This window comes from Pygoscelis adeliae, unplaced genomic scaffold, assembly GCF_000699105.1.
Source record: "Pygoscelis adeliae isolate BGI_AS28 unplaced genomic scaffold, ASM69910v1 Scaffold160, whole genome shotgun sequence".
Classification (NCBI taxonomy): domain Eukaryota; kingdom Metazoa; phylum Chordata; class Aves; order Sphenisciformes; family Spheniscidae; genus Pygoscelis; species Pygoscelis adeliae.
This window is the reverse complement of record NW_008824035.1, coordinates 2,945,920-2,961,755: the sequence shown is the minus strand read 5'-3', so window position 1 is coordinate 2,961,755 and position 15,836 is coordinate 2,945,920. Positions and strand designations below refer to the sequence as shown.

General features: G+C 37.7%; 1 protein-coding gene across 5 annotated transcripts; it reads right to left on the bottom strand.

Annotated features, from left to right (window-relative positions):
* Positions 1-6,228: 6,228 nt before the first annotated feature.
* On the bottom strand, positions 6,229-15,772 carry STRADB (STE20-related kinase adaptor beta). Of its 5 annotated transcripts, none has more exons than XM_009331858.1 (12): positions 15,757-15,772; positions 13,572-13,628; positions 13,146-13,226; positions 12,664-12,763; positions 11,897-12,018; positions 11,313-11,421; positions 10,672-10,795; positions 9,948-10,119; positions 9,430-9,534; positions 8,981-9,210; positions 8,368-8,410; positions 6,229-7,894 (listed from the first exon to the last, which is right to left on the bottom strand). In XM_009331858.1, the coding sequence occupies exons 2-12, from the start codon at positions 13,581-13,583 to the stop codon at positions 7,742-7,744; spliced, it is 1,251 nt and encodes a 416-aa protein (XP_009330133.1). In that variant the 5' UTR covers positions 13,584-13,628; positions 15,757-15,772; the 3' UTR covers positions 6,229-7,741. The 5 variants fall into 5 exon arrangements, with proteins under 5 accessions (XP_009330133.1, XP_009330125.1, XP_009330117.1 ...); XM_009331850.1 differs by lacking the exon at positions 15,757-15,772 and adding an exon at positions 15,566-15,611; XM_009331842.1 differs by lacking the exon at positions 15,757-15,772 and adding an exon at positions 15,322-15,412.
* Between the last annotated feature and the right edge of the window lie 64 nt (positions 15,773-15,836).

The following is a 15,836-nucleotide window of genomic DNA, read 5'->3' as shown; positions in this document are numbered from 1 at the left end:
CTCGCCGCCTTTTCTCTCCTGCGCGACGGGGAGCCGCCGCTGCAGCCCCTCGACGTCAAGCAGGAGGTGGCCGAGCAGAAGGCGGCACGCTCGCCTTGGAAGAGGAGCCGGGCGATGGGCGGGCTGCGCTCGTCAGCACCCACGGCCGCAACGGGATCGGGGAAAGGGAGCCGCGTTATCCTGTAGCGCTGTGCCTGGGCACGGTCTTTCTCTCCTCTTACTGGGTGTCATTGCAGGCTGGTGTGGCTGTGCAAGGGAAGCAAGGAGGAAAGTCTGCCTGCTTAGTAGACTCGTTTCCATCCCTGCCTCATCTGGGGATGAAAAGACTTCTTTCTTAATGGGAACAGAGCTGGATTACTCCGCTTTTTCCATCCCCCTTTATTTGGTAGTGGCAGCTAATGCATGCCTGTGTAGTAGCTACAATCGAAACGGGAAACCCAGTCAAAAAGAAAAAAATCCCGTATGTTCCTACACACGAACAGAACTATTGTCTTTAAGTCTGTATTTTAAATTTATGTAATCTTTTCTTCAAACAAAAATCTTTAGAGACCTCCCTAGCTAAGGCAGTTTCCTGTACTGTATTCAAGAAAATGGAAGAGAGCATGGCTTTTCAGATTGATAGAGGCAGGCCTCAGACAGTTAATGAAGAAGAGACAAGGAAAAAAAAGGCAAGATCTTGTGGATAAATTTCCACACCCACCGATAGATGTAGTGGTTAACCTACACAGTGAAAAACAGTTTAACGTACTTTTTTTTTGGGGGGGGGAGGGGGAGAACAACCAAAAAAACCCCACCTGAGCAAATGAACAAACAAAAAAAACCCAAACCAAAACCCACCAAAAAACCAAACAAAAAAACCCAAAACAACCAACAATCACTTTTGAAAAAAGAAAGGGCAAAAGAATAGTACAGTCAATAAAAATTTTTGAAGTTGTTAAAAAGTCTCATGGTAAAAGAGCAAGAAGAAGTATCTGAAACCGTAAATTCTTCTTCCATTTTAGATGCTTGTAATGCTATTATTCAAGTAGAATACCCTTGTAGGCCATGGCTCTCCTTTCCAGCAAATTGCCCAAAATGTGTCCTTTTTACAAGCTGAGCATGAGGAAAAAGAAAAGTTGTCAAGAAATCCAGACTGGAAGTCAAAAGACAAGCGATGTAGTAAGGCTCCTGAGAAATGCGCCATGCCATACCACCACCATCTGGGTCAAATATTAACGAGTACAATATTTAAGAAGGTAAAACAAACTAGTTTGAGGAAATCTATTGATGTAAAGAAAAAACATGGAAAGTATGCTGCACCAGCGCTTTCAGCGTTACATGCTGCGGGGTCCAAGGATTCAAAATCATTTGTGTTCTCCCATACTGAGGAATACTGGAAGCAGAAAGCAAAGCAGGAAAAAGAGCATGACAGCAAGCCAAATAAATTATTCAACAAGTCTGTGATGGCTCCATCAGCTACTGCAGAACAACAGCTACTTCACACTATGAAAGCATTTAAAGAAAGCTGATCTACAAGTGGCTTTCCAGATTTCACATGGTCAAAAGCAAATCTGCCTGTAAGAATATTCTTTTAATTGGCCACATCAAACGTATGAGAACTAGAAAGATAATTTATATCAGAATGTAGAATAAACAAACTTTTTAAATAAATTGTAGTAGATAAACTCAGCATTGATACTCTTGACCCATATGTCATGTAGAGTAAATTTTGACAAAACAGAGGAAAACCTATGCATCCTGCCAGCAATCCCTCTGTTCCTTGTTTTCTGCTTACAGTATTTTTATGTGTATCAGGAAATTCCACTAGCAAAGATTAACTTGTCTGAAAACATGCCTAAGGTTTTTGGACTACACCATGTTACTTGAATTGTGAGTGCTTCTTTCAGTTTTTTTGTTTTATGACTGTTACTGCTGCGTAGATGTTGCTGCTAACCATAGTTTGCAATTTTTTCTTGATTCAAATATTGCTTCCACATGGCTTGTGCAATTAGCATTTGTTCCCCCTCCTCATTGTAAACATCATAGATTACACTTTTGAAGGGATGATGTATCAGTCTTGTTCAGGACAAATTGTTTAGTTGATGCTTCTGTAGATTTTACCTATAATGTTCATCCCATATGACACTGCCTTCAGCTCTAAACTATCATGTTAGAATTGTTCACCTTCCCCTTACATTCCAGAGGTAGGTTGAATTAAGTGGATAAAAGAGATGCTAAAGTCATGGGCAGCGGTGACTGAGATCCTAGAACAAACTGTGCTAACTTACTCCTCTTCTTGTGAGTGTGTAGCCATTACAAATATTCTCATGGCTTCACAGGAATCCTGTAAAATCTATTAATAATGTATTTCCTATCCTTATTGTGTGTTAGTACATTACAGTTTTTACTACTACTACTACTAATAGAATGAACCTGATTAGTAAGTTACGAGATATATCAAGAAGGGGACAGATAGAGAGCAATAGGTTCTAGATAAAGTATTTTAGAGCCAATTGTTTGGGCATACATACATTGTCACTGAATGTGAACTCTGACTATTCTTTTTTATTGATAAAATCAAGAAAAATGTAATCTCTTTGATGTTGGCTGCCATCCTTTAAACATTTTTCAAGGATCAAATTAGCTTAATATACCTTCAGAATTATGCAAGCAAAGATACAGACATGGACGTATATTGGAATCTTGCAAAAGCAACAGAGACTGCTCTACGTGATTTAGGAGGAGCTCCAGGAGAACGAGTTAGCCACCATATTCTGCAAGACTCTATACTAGTTCCCCATATTTGTAGGTCAGCTAAAGAGACCTCGAGAGTACAGACTGTAAATTCTTACATTGCATCGCTGGCTTCCTCTATTAGTAAAGTTACAGGAAATACTACCAGCTTGAAGTTTGAGAATCAAAACATTAAAGCAGAGCAAATGGAAATCAGTCATAAGAAAAGGGTGAATTCTGTGAAATTCTCCAAGATTTATTACTGGAAATTGTGACACCCCAAAATGACAAGTGAATCCAGAATGCCCTTCCAAAGAAAAGTGAGAAGGCAAAGAAAAATCTTACATGGAATCTCAGGTGGGAAGATAATGTTCCCTGGTCATGCTAAAAAAAAAAAAAAAAAAAGTAGTAGTAGTAGTAGTAATAATACTAATACTAATACTAATAATAATATATTCTTGCAATATCTTTATTGCATCTTTCACTTTAATTTGTTAACCATCACTGTTTTCACATTGCAGTGGACCTTTGGATTTGGTAACAGGTGTTATATAGCTTTTCTGGCTTTGGTCATTTACAAAATAAGGTGTTGCACACTGTGCGATCTTAATCGAAATTGTAACTAATTGATGTGTTAGGCTAGTGGATTAGGCAAAGGAACCAGACCATTGCAAGAAAAAATGACCTTGATGGAAAATGTGTTTCTGCTAGCAGAATAACAAGAATCTCTTGTATTTCAGAAATGTGAAAGTGTGGGAAAGGGAAAAAAAATCTGTAGTATTTAAAAAAATGGAAATATTTTCAGGTGGATGTTTTCTAATGTGGTTCATCAACATTAAGTACAGCATTATAGCTACAGTGAGCAAAAGCAGCCACTCTGAAGGTTCACAGAGTTCTTTCCTAGGAATTTTTGGTGTAGCATTCCTTTACTTCATTACTAGTGTGTCAATTTGTTTTGCCATAACCTAAACTTTGAAAGCCTTGTTAAGACTGTTAGGCAAGATTTCAGCCTACTAGTGGTCTCCTCTATTGCAGGTGGATTTCATGATAGGACAAATATAGATTCCATGAATCTGGATTTGTGGGTAGATCCAGTAGTAACGGCGTATTCTGTAATCATACCTAAAAATAAAACCACCACTCAATTGCAGCTAATTTCTTCTGGGCTTTTTTGGCATTTTTCAGGAACTTCATGGGACTTTTGGCTAAAAGTAACATATACATTTACGTAACTGATTTATGGAGTAGAATCAGTTGTTTTCATTTGGGAACAATGGTGGTTTCCACAGGAACCTGTTTAAACCTAATATTCTTTCCTTCAGCCTATCTCAAGTTTCTGGATAGGTTTAATTGTGTGAAATACCAAATGTTATTCTTGTAGCTGGTTATTAGTAGACCACCTCAATTTTTCAGCGCTTTCTTTTTTAAATCCAGACCAGTCTTTACTGGTCTGTTACATCAAGTAGCTTTATTTCATGGTATGGTTCTTACTCGTAGTCTTTTGAGGTCTGTCTCACTGGATGTGTTGTGTAGCATCTCTGAATTCTAGTAGTTTTTCCTCATTCATACAGGCTAGGGATGACCCCATCATGAAGACAGGTCATTACAGCTAGCTTAGTTGTTTTAGAGATTTATTAGACAACCTAATATACTTTAGCAAAGCTACTTACTAGCATTAAAGACAGGGTATGTAAGTCACCTACTTAGGTATCATCTGCCTTGTGTCAGAGATATTCAGAACAATGGTTTTCAAATGCTTTCCCATGATTTCACCCATCCTCTATGCTAAAAACTGCTTTCATAGCACTTGCGGAGAAGGAGGGGGTGGGGAAAAGAGAGAGGTGAGGTAAAACTTGGTAATATTTTTTTTTTTAATATTTACTTTTGTTCCTTAATAGCATCAAGTGGAAGAAATTGTTCTCTCTTCAATGGGTATTTATTGCATTGAGGCTCTTTCTTTAAAGTGAGTAGTTCATATAGCAGATCAAGTTGATTCTGAGTAAATCACGCTTTTTCCTGTGTTGAGCCATTCCGTCATTCACACACTGCTGTGTTATCAGACCAAGACAGTAAAAAAACTCAACAGCATTGAGCATACATTCAGGATAATGTTAATCAACTTTTGTTTTCTATTGTTACAGGTATTTCATTATTTTATGTAGTGTTCAATGCTAGCACAAAGAAAGGTGGCAGCAAAAAAACCTTGTGTTGTTTTCACAAGTATTGCAGAAGTAACCAAGCTACAAATTTCTGTTTCAGTGACATGAGATTTTGCAAATATATAAAAGTTTTATAAGCCCCTTTGAAAATACCTCACATTGAGCCTAAATGTAAGATACTTGAAAATTTAAAGTCCAAGTTAAGTTCTAGTTCATATGCTGATAACACACATCATTTGTATGAGTAAAAGCGAGTAAACAAGTGCTCCAAAAAAGAAAATAAAAATTATTGTGCTTAGAACTATGTCAGCTTGGAATAGAAAGTCTCTGCAACTTGAATCTTAAAAATACAGATCATGAATCTCAGATTTTGAAAACACTAACTGTATGCAAAAACTTCAGATTTTCAGTAGAACACAGTTGTTTCCAAGAACTTTTCAGTGACAGGTAGTTGAAACAGCCTTAACAATATGATGATTATACATTCTTTTGTTAACTGATCTTATTTTGCATTGTTCCTTAATAGAAAATATCACAGTTAATGAGCAAAACTGCAGCAAACATAATCCAAGGACTAGTTTCAAGTATTTCTGGCTATTTTAAGAATTACTAGAAGTCACAGTACCTCTTAATTACTTTTGTTTGAAAATACTGTAGTTGTTGAAAAGCAATAGTTCTAACAGTAAAGACTTGTGAGCTTTTTAACTTAGAAAACTGTATTTAACTTTCTTCTTAAAAGTTATGTGAGTACAGAAGCTGGACCAGTATTTAGAAATAAGTAATTCTAATTTTTTCCACAGAAAGAGACAGCAGCAAAGTAACGCCACTGGAACACATGGTTGTTTAAATCAATTTATACTGACTTTGTTATTAGTATCCAAGTTCATTTTCATAGCAAGAGTACACAGCCCTTGTTTCAAGAGAAGTTTGCAAATACTAGCAGTTAGCTACCTGAAATTTTCTGCAGTTTGTTTTTTTTAAAAGAGTATTAATGTTTATTCAGAGGTCTGTGATTAAAATATGTACAACTTCATGTGCGTGCTCACTTATTTGACTTGGTTTTTACAAGTACTGTTAGTCAAAAGTTACTTGTAGATACTATGATGTATTTGATTTGAAAACAGTCAAAATTTGTAGTGGTTAAGAATTAACAACATGGGGTTCATGTGAAAATGATACCTTCTCTAGAAGTGCGTAATTAAGTTACTAATATTTTTATGATCAGACTAATTTTCTAGTTTAGCCAACTATTTTCTTACCTAATGACTGACATAAGTATGAAGCTTCTTTCCTGCAGTAACAAGATGCTATGACTGGACTATGGTAAAAATAGAAGTACAAGAATTACAGAAATAAATGAAGACAGATAGAGTAAGTTTATTGAAAGGTTTTTAATCTTAAGTTTCACATATTAGGTTTTGAAATATAGAGCTCTCTTCACAGCATAATGAGTAGAATCAACTTTTTTGTTAATACTTTAACGTGGTCATTATGTCTGTCTCAGGCTTGCACTTTGGTCGTTTGGTCTTCAAGGCTTTGTAGTGAAGCTGCTGGCAAAGTAATAGTATTCTCAAGGGTGGTTGCAGACCAGCTCAGCCATGGAAGGCTTAATGTGGAATGTTGTTTATGTTGAAAATTTAAAATATATCCATTCAATATCTATTTATACATTTTTACTACAATCAGAACTTACATCAGTAAAGTACTAGTGGCTTTGGGACACAACTTTTGCTAAAACATGAGAATATGCAGCTTTTTTTAAAAGAAGCTGCTTTTGTTCAGCTCGAGTTGCCTGGTACAGTACGAGAGATGAGAACTCACTGAATTGTAGGGAGAAGGAAGGCAGTTTTTCATCTGACTTAGAACAGATAAATTCACTACGATCCTAGGGCGTTTATTAGGTTCTTATTATGGCTGAATCTATCCAGAGGAATTTAACCGTGGCTTGCAGAAGAGGCTTGTTTGCCAGCAGCAGTGCCAGTGAAGCTTAACACATGTTGCCTGTTTTTTTCAAAAAAACAGTATTAGGTTCTGGTAAGTTCTGGTGGTGAACAGGAATACAGCATAAATAAAAATATGTACAGTAACTTTAGATTATTTAATATGATTCTTCAAAATTAACCCGTACCTGTTAACTTGAGACTTAACTTTGCATAGTAAGAGGTCCTCAGATTAACTGCTAAAATGACACAACAATACATGGAGATGCAAAAGCACAAATTTGTACTAAGAATGTAGACAAATGCAAGAGCATGAGTCACATTTTCAAGTAGTTTAACTTCTTTGGGAAACACGCAGTATTAAAACTGCATGAAAAGTGATGCATAGCTAGCTTTTGGCAAGTATGACAGCAAGTCAAGTGAGAAAAATGCCTTTTGGGATGTGTGAAAAGAGAAACATTTATTTGCATAAGCAACTAATTTGTGCAGTTTCAAATTTAGACTTGGAAGTGGAGGATTTCTCCTTACTAAAATAATCTGGGTGATAATGAAAAGACAAATAGATTAAGTAACGTCACAGACAAAACCCAAGCCTGAATTCAGAAAGGCACGTGGACTGCAGCAATATGAGCTGAAAATACAGTATAGAGTAAGATTACAGCAGGAACTCTCTTGTTAAGAAATATTTTGAAAGAGGGAGATAAGCATTCAGCCATTCTCTATATATAGTTTTCCTTACGGTCAGAAAGTGAGGCACGCTGCACTTCATGATGCCAACAGAGGAAGTAGTTAATGAAATATGGCCACTTCAATGGCATTTTCAAGTATACCTTGTCCAATTGTATTTTAACCATACAAACTAAAGCAGCAAATACAAATCACATTTTCCTTCTTTGAAGCACAGGAGAGGTATGACTGTTTTGTATTTATTTAGAATTCCCAGTCTGTATCATCTTGATTTGCAGTAATATGTCCAAGTTCAGTCCCAACTTCTGTTGAGGGCAATGTGAAGAACTCTGATCTGTTATTTTGAATAGGAGGTGGTAATAGAGACAGTAGTGAATTCTGTGTTTGTTCTTTGATCTAGAAAGAAGAAGAGTTGAAACAGGGCTGCACATAAAAGTCTACATAACCTTGCATCTGACTTCATTAAAAGCATGTGAAATCAGAGCCATGCTCTTGCATGTTACAATATTGAAAATAACAGGATGAGGGGTTTAGCTTTGCTCACTCTAGAGTAAGTTGAATTAGTCTTTCAAGACTAATTACATTAGCTATGCAGTTCTGCTTTAATTTAAGAACATTAACCATTATTTTTATTAATTAAGCTGACTTTAGTTAAGTTAAACCAACTTTATCAAAGGGGAAATCTATTACTCTTATGCTTCCTATTACTTTATCAATACCATTTTGTAAAAAAAAAAAAAAGTCTGAAGCAGATATGCTGTTACAGGATGGTTTTTGGCTCCTGCTAACTTAACTATTTTGTAATTCAACTCTAATATTTTGTGGCTTAGGTTATAGCTAAGTCATTTAACAAAATGTAGTAAACTCACCTGTTTGAAGAACGTATGCGAAAGCAAACTGCTTGCTGATGGCCTGGATCATAAAATGAACAATATAATTAAGTTTTCGAAAGTAAAATACTGCTTTTGGAAAATGGGCCAGACTGACAAATCAATTTAAGCCCTGTGGGTTTTCATCCATGGGACGAATGTGAAGCGTGAGAAAAGCAGCACAGAATTCCTACGTTCTATGCCTCAATTTGTAGCAATGGCACTACTAAAAATAAATCTATTTTTAAAGGCTTTTTCACTTTTCTGTTTAACAAGGAATTTAATGCCTCATTAAGAGGAGATGTGGTACTGAAAACATATACTTCAGATTTCTGTTTTTTTCTTGGACAAAGTGTATGTTTAAAAATGAATTTTACTTGTTACAAAGTACATTCATATTACAACATTCAGAGGTCAAACGATTTTAAAAGCATGGTTCCTTTATCAGACAAGATAATTCTTAAATTACAAAGCCAAAGGTTAAGTGTAGTGTTTTGCATAGTACTTCTGGTCTGACTTTAACAGTATTCAACTAATTACTGTATTGTAAATTGTGGGCTATACTTGGTCTTAGATTGAAGTGACAGAAAATTAGTTTTCACCAGAAGGTTACCTTTTCTCAGGGTCCTGTTGCAAGCAAAGTTCTACCAAGTTGTGGAAAGCAGGTGAAAACGTTTTGGAAAAGGGAATTTGTAGTCTTTCACTGGTCATTGTGCGTGTCATGCTCTCACCAATTCCAGAATCAACACCTGATCGGGAATTCTTCATCCTGGATTCCCCATGGGGAAAGGTATTTATATCCCAAGGACAATATGTGGGACCTTTCAGCTTTTGCAGCAGCATCTAGGAGAAGGGAATAGCAGTATAAGAGTCCAACAGCTATCCAGACCTATTCAGGCTAAGCTGTGAAACTCCAGGAATGGAAGGATTATTTGATCTAGAAAGAAGCATGCATATTTGAAATAACAAAAAGCAGCCACCATTTCAGCAGTTATTGGTTTCTCTGAGTAAAACAAAAAAAAGCTCAGTGTTTTGAAGTAGAAATAGAGTTTAGCATCATACCTGGGTGCGAGGCATATCTTGAAAAGGAACATGTCCATTGGCTAACTCACATGCTGTAATTCCCACACTGTAAATGTCAGACTTCATGTTATACCCAGACAAATCCTGTGAGAGAAAGAAAACTCTACTGGATCACTGATGCCATTGAGCCGTGCTGACAAAAATACAAATGTGTGTTTCAGGACAGGATTCTAATACCCTGTAATCTACATGGGATTGACACAATTAAATTGTGAAACCTCAGGCTTTGTTTGGAAATCTGATGGTTGTACTGAAGACAAGTTTTAGGATCTGCAGTAGTTTCCAGGAAGGTCAGGTAAAGATACTTAGTACAGCACCACCTTGCCAACAGCCAAAGAACCAACCGGTTCTTTTTAGGAGAATTACAAATTCACTACTTCTGTGTCTTTTTAAAAGTTGCAGTTCAACAGCTTCCATTGCACTTCTACAAGCAGACTTAGAGGTTGAGTACTTCCAGTAACTTTGAATAGGAAAAATGAAGTGTAATTTATACTAACCTGTCTCAGTAGTTCAGGACTCAGCCAAGGAAGCACAGATGTACTAAACTGCGGGAAATCATATACCACCTTTGACTTTTGTCCATTGTTAACTAAACTGTAGAGGTTGTTTAAGCCAGAGAGAGAAACCAGCCCATCCCCTGAAATCAGAATGTGGCTAGCTTTAATATTCCTGTAACATAAAGTGGTAAAATTTAGTTTTAACAATTACTCAAAGCACTACTAGAGTAGAAAGGCTTTCATATTTCATTAACTTATAGTGAGATGTTAGCGTGCCATTCTATTTAGCAGATTATTTTCATGGAAGTTCTTCACTCAGTACAAGTTGTCTTTTTAATACAGTGCCAAGAGAGAGAAGAGGTGATCAGCAAGAAAAAACTGCCAGAAACAGAAACTGGAGAAGGGAGCTCCTTCCCTGCAAAGGGTGTAAAGGAAGCCCTTTCTACAACTCTGATTCTCCCGCTTCAAAGAGAGAAAGCCAGACAGATGTATAATCCCTGTTACAATTGGCTTTAAATAATGTATGAATACTATTCTTGTTAAGCTTCTACAAACCTGGTTCTAATGTATTATTGAAAAAAAAAAATTGCTTATGCACTGTCTGACGTAAGGTATATGGAAAAAAGGAGACAACACTTGAGCTGAAAATGAGTTGTGAAGTGAAACTAAATTCTTAATCAACTGGATGCTGTAGTCTGACTCTGGCCTATTGACATTCTCCTACCTGTGAATGTAGCCATTCTGGTGCATGTAATTTAATCCTCTGATTGCACCAAATAGAATGTTCCCTATCAAAGCTTCACTCATTCCTTCAGGAAAGTAAGTCTTCAGCAGGTGTCTAGCTGAACCTGGAAGTGAAAAAAAACCTAGCTAAGCCTAACACGTCTTGTTAAACTACTTGGCTATGCTTGCTTCACTGTAGACATTCATCAAGAGCAGCGTTCTCATGTTTATATTGGCTATGGTACATCAAGAACAGTTACATGGATGCAACTGATGCATCCATCAGGCAAAGATCGCACTCAAGTCATGCTTCTGTTAACTGAAAGTCTATGCCAAACCTGTATTCAATCCAGACAAGTTTCTGTTGGCAAAATTCAAAGTTGTATAAAGTCAAATACATCTCTCAATTATCATTCCTCACATGTTGGGTGTTAGGACTAAGGGCAATTTAATGCAGTTCAAATACCAATCTTCACTGGGGAGGAAGATTATGTATAGAAGACTTCTCTAAACAAAAGGTTTGGGAAAATTTGTTTTTTCTACAAGACAGGAGATGCTTAAAGAAAAACCTCTCATGGACCATGTGGTTCAAATTGTATCAGCCCTTTTTCCAATTCCAAAATTGCAGTTAGCAGTTCTTACCATAGGCCATGAATGGGGAGATGACCCAAAGCCAACTACCAGCTGTAAACACTGTCCAAAGTGTCATTACGTTGGGATGCTGGAAAAAGTGGGATAAAACCACCTCATTCTATGGAATTAAATGAAAGTGGATGTGTTAACCACAAGACAACAAACAGCCTTACTAAGAGCATTAACTATGTCAGTAATCAGTAGAAAGAACTGTTCCCTGTGTGTATTTATACAAAGTTGCAGGTGATGTGCATAGCCTGCAATAGAAATGTAAATAAGTTGCCTATAATTGCATTTGTCTGAAGTAAGTCTAGTTTGCTCATAGTCTGAAGTTTTTATGTTAAATACACAGTACAGAACATGTTTCAAAGAAAAGGTTGTGCAATCACAGAAGCATTTCTGAAACACGTGTCAACTGTTGTCTTCAGAAAGCAACTCTCAAATTTACACATGCCCTGTGTTCATATTCTACTCCTTGGAAGGAAAAACTCAACTGAAGTGACCTAGTACAAACACAAAGGCTACCTCTGTTTAGTAACCTCATATGTATTCATCACTATCATCAGACTTGTGCAGAAATGCTGTTGCTTTACCTGTAAGGCTTTCAAATGCTCTTCAGAGCAGTTTTCTAGGTCTGTGATCCTTACAGCAACTTGCATGCCTGTAGGTGTGTGCCGTGCAAGGTAGACGGAAGTTAAGTTGTTGAACCTCCTTCCTGAAACCAGAAGTGGCTACCTTAACATTGGAAAATATAATAATCCACCACATAATTTCCTTCATATTTAGAGATAATTTTACAGTTCTAAAATTGCAATTGATAGCAGCATAACCTTTTCTTTAAGAATGTCAAGAACTTAAGTAGTTGCAGCAAAATATATCCAGCAAATTAGTTAAAAGCACGACTCTGCTATTTTTAGAACAACTAAAAATGTTTAAACATTTGTCAGTATCAATTATACATCTAAATGAACAACACTTTTAGCATGCATATTCACATAAACATATGCATGCGCAGTAGGATTCAGGGTAGCCATCCTTAGGACAATCAACTCAGGTAGCCAAGTGACAAGACATGATGTTACTTAATGCTGTATTGTCCACATACCACAGATTTAAAAACTGACATGCACATGAACAAACATCAAGAAAAAAATTCCAGTAATTTTTGATTTGTCTTATATCTTAAAAGTGATTACTGAAACACGAGCAATGCTCTGCACTTTTCTCAACTAAGGAGACACAAGAACAGTTCTAGTCAGCTGATAAGACATTTTCCAAGCTTAATATTTACTGCAGTTAGCAATAACCTATTGAGAGCATGCATCTGCAGGAACAAGAAAGATTTTAAGGTACACGTTACCTATTTCCAGCTGGAGTTCATAGTGAGAGACATTAGAAGAGCAAAACACCATTTCATTCCTTCCTGTAGATGGGGGAATCCAGGCTAGATCAGAATCAGCCTAACAGCGAGGAAAAACAGTTCTCAAAATTACTATGTAAATTTTAAACATGTTTAAAATTAACACAGAAATATCATTAATTAGAATGCTAAGATCAAGTACTTGCATCAGAACATTCAAGCTGGTGCTTTTACCATTACAGTGAGACTTAGTTTTATGAGCAACTGTTGGGGTTTTTTTTCTGTGTGTGTTTGGTTTGTTTTTGAACTGGTACAAGAGTAACACTTAGTCACCTATAGTCTTCTTCCACAGTGGAAGCCCCAAAGTAATCTGATTGTTTTTGCTGTTAACATTTTAAGAAGTACCCCCTAATGAGATTATTTTTAGTATGTACCAGCTTCGTATTTAACATTGCCAGTTAATGTTTCTATTTTCTTCTTACCAGGCATTCGTGGACGCTGCTCTGAGATAGCTCTTCTGGTCTGATTGATTCAACTGGTGTACGGAGAATACAGGAACAGTCCTTGAGAACAGGAACAAGTGAGCGTTAGTGGAGTTGCTGCAATTTATTAAACGTGGCAGTGGGAAAACATCAGAAGTAGCCCCTATAAGCAGGAGTTCAGAAAGTTTTCTGCTGCAAGTCAGTCAAGCAGGAGCTTAAGAAACAGCCTAGAGCACATATACATGGCAGACCTAGACAGAAGAGATACTAAACAGTCTCCTTCACCGAAAGTTGATACAACAAAGTTTAAACATCTCAGCACTGTGGAAATCCACTCAAGCAAGTCATTTCACCAGAACTTTTTCACATTAAGGTATGACTGGGTAACAAGGTACAACCGCCAAAGATTTTTAAATACAAACTTACCAAACAAGACATGGAACCGCTTTAGATCAGGGGAAAAGTCATACACACCCATTTATCCTAGAAAAATTCAAGTAGCAATGTAAGACGGTACATAAACCTGTGATAAATATAAGTTTCTTTAATCACAACTGTGAGGCATTCCTCTCAGTTAACACACACACACAAAAAAAAAAAACCAACCCAAAACTACAGCTCTGGGAAAGCCTGCTTCTGTTGAGCCTTTAAGCAGCATATGGATTTCAAACTCCATACTGAGGATATGCAGTATACATTCCAACTCAAGTTTTCCTTTTTGATTCATGGGTTTAGAGATCTTACTACCACTTCTGAACAAACAATTTAATTGCAAGTTACCTGCATAAGTGCAGAAGGTAAAAAGGAACGAATTCATGAATCCCTGGCAGTTTGTAGGAAAAAAATAACTCGTTTTAAAGGAGCACAGCTATGCTAGTCAGATCTCGGCTCAGCTGTATGCAGCTGAACTAGCTCACAAAAAAAAGCAAGCCAGAAGCAACTGCACTTCACATTTCACAAGTGAGAGAGGAAATACTATTGAACGGGACTTGAGTAAAAAAAATAGGAAGGGAACCAACTCAGATAATTTTCACTTTACTTAGGCTACAGAATCAGCATTCAAACTCCCTCACAGATTAAAGTAGCCACTCTGAAAGTCCTCCAGCAGACTTACTTTGTCTGATGCTTTGAAAGCTTAGGTAGTGAGGAGAGAGAGACGACTGTGCAATCAGCATATCAAAGCTTCTTCTGAAGTGTAGAGTGGGACTAGCTAATTTACTTTAGCTACAAGCAAGTTTTCTACCATGATGAATCCTACTTGGTGGCTCACAAAGTCAGCTACAGGAGGTACTTCCATGTTAATATGTAATTATTGCTTGAAAGTTAACTTTAAAAAGGTGAAGTACTATATCAGAATGATCATTTTGTTTATCAAGGAGCTAAGCTTGATTATATCCCGCATTTAAATTACGTACGCTATTTAATCAAGGCAATACTCTTGAAAAACTAACAAGCTCCTGCCACCCCATCCACTGCCAAATATCCAAGCCACTCCTAATCCTTAATATTTTTACCGTGAAAAACTGCTTGAAGTAAAGAAATACTGTAATTCCTTATTAAAGATGAAAAACAGAGACAAAAAGAGATCCTTAGTAGGTGTTTGGTGCCTTCAGAGGATCAGGGCTTGACTTACACAACTTCACTGAGGAAGTCTGTGGCAGAGTAGGTAAAAAAATGCAGGTGCTTCAAGATACTGGCCAGCACTGTAATGGCTTACAGCATCCTTCTCCTACCTGGAAAGAAGATACCTCATTCCATTATACAAGATAATTTATTCTGTTGCTCAGAATATGAAACCACAAAAGCTAAGCTGAAGAAAAGTCTTAACTATGATACACTGAAGTAAAATCATTGTAGAATTCACTCAAAGGGCTACAGCCAGCCAGCAGAAACGTCCATGATCCACATTTGTTCAAATAACATTACCTTTGTAAAATTTTCTTTTTTGCTTTTCTTATGTAGTTTAACATTGCTTCCATTTTCAATACGGTTTTGGATCATGTCCCTACATAAACCTTTTCCCTGTTTCCACATTTTTCTTTCTGTATCACAGGCTTTTTTTTTTGTACTGTAGATAGTGACAGTATTGCACAGCTGAACTGACACATTCACCATAGCTTGGCCAAAGCTATGATGCAGCGAGCAATGCAGGGGAGAAAGAAACAGAAGAACGTGCCTGTGAGCCGGGGGACTGCAGAGGCTCTGGAGCCCAGAGCCCAGGTACCGCGAACGCACGTTACTCTGGTTCTGCTGACGCCGGGCTGCAGCTCCTACTTCAGTGTTTGGAGTGACAGAGGCAGCTCTCGATCGTGTATCTCGGGTTAAGTGATCCGTCCGTTACAAAAGTAACGGAACGTGAGAAAATGATGCCCCGCAGGCTCTCCCAGGAGAGCTCCTCACTTGTTCCGTTAAACTCCTACCTTGCCTTCCCTGCGGCGCCCCCGCCTCCTCCCGCGCCAGGCGGCGGTTTAACTTGGAGTGACAGAGGCAGCTCTCGATCGTGTATCTCGGGTTAAGTGATCCGTCCGTGACAAAAGTAACGGAACGTGAGAAAATGATGCCCCGCAGGCTCTCCCAGGAGAGCTCCTCACTTGTTCCGTTAAACTCCTACCTTGCCTTCCCTGCGGCGCCCCCGCCTCCTCCCGCGCCAGGCGGCGGTTTAACGGCGGATTAACCCCCCTCCGGCCCCCC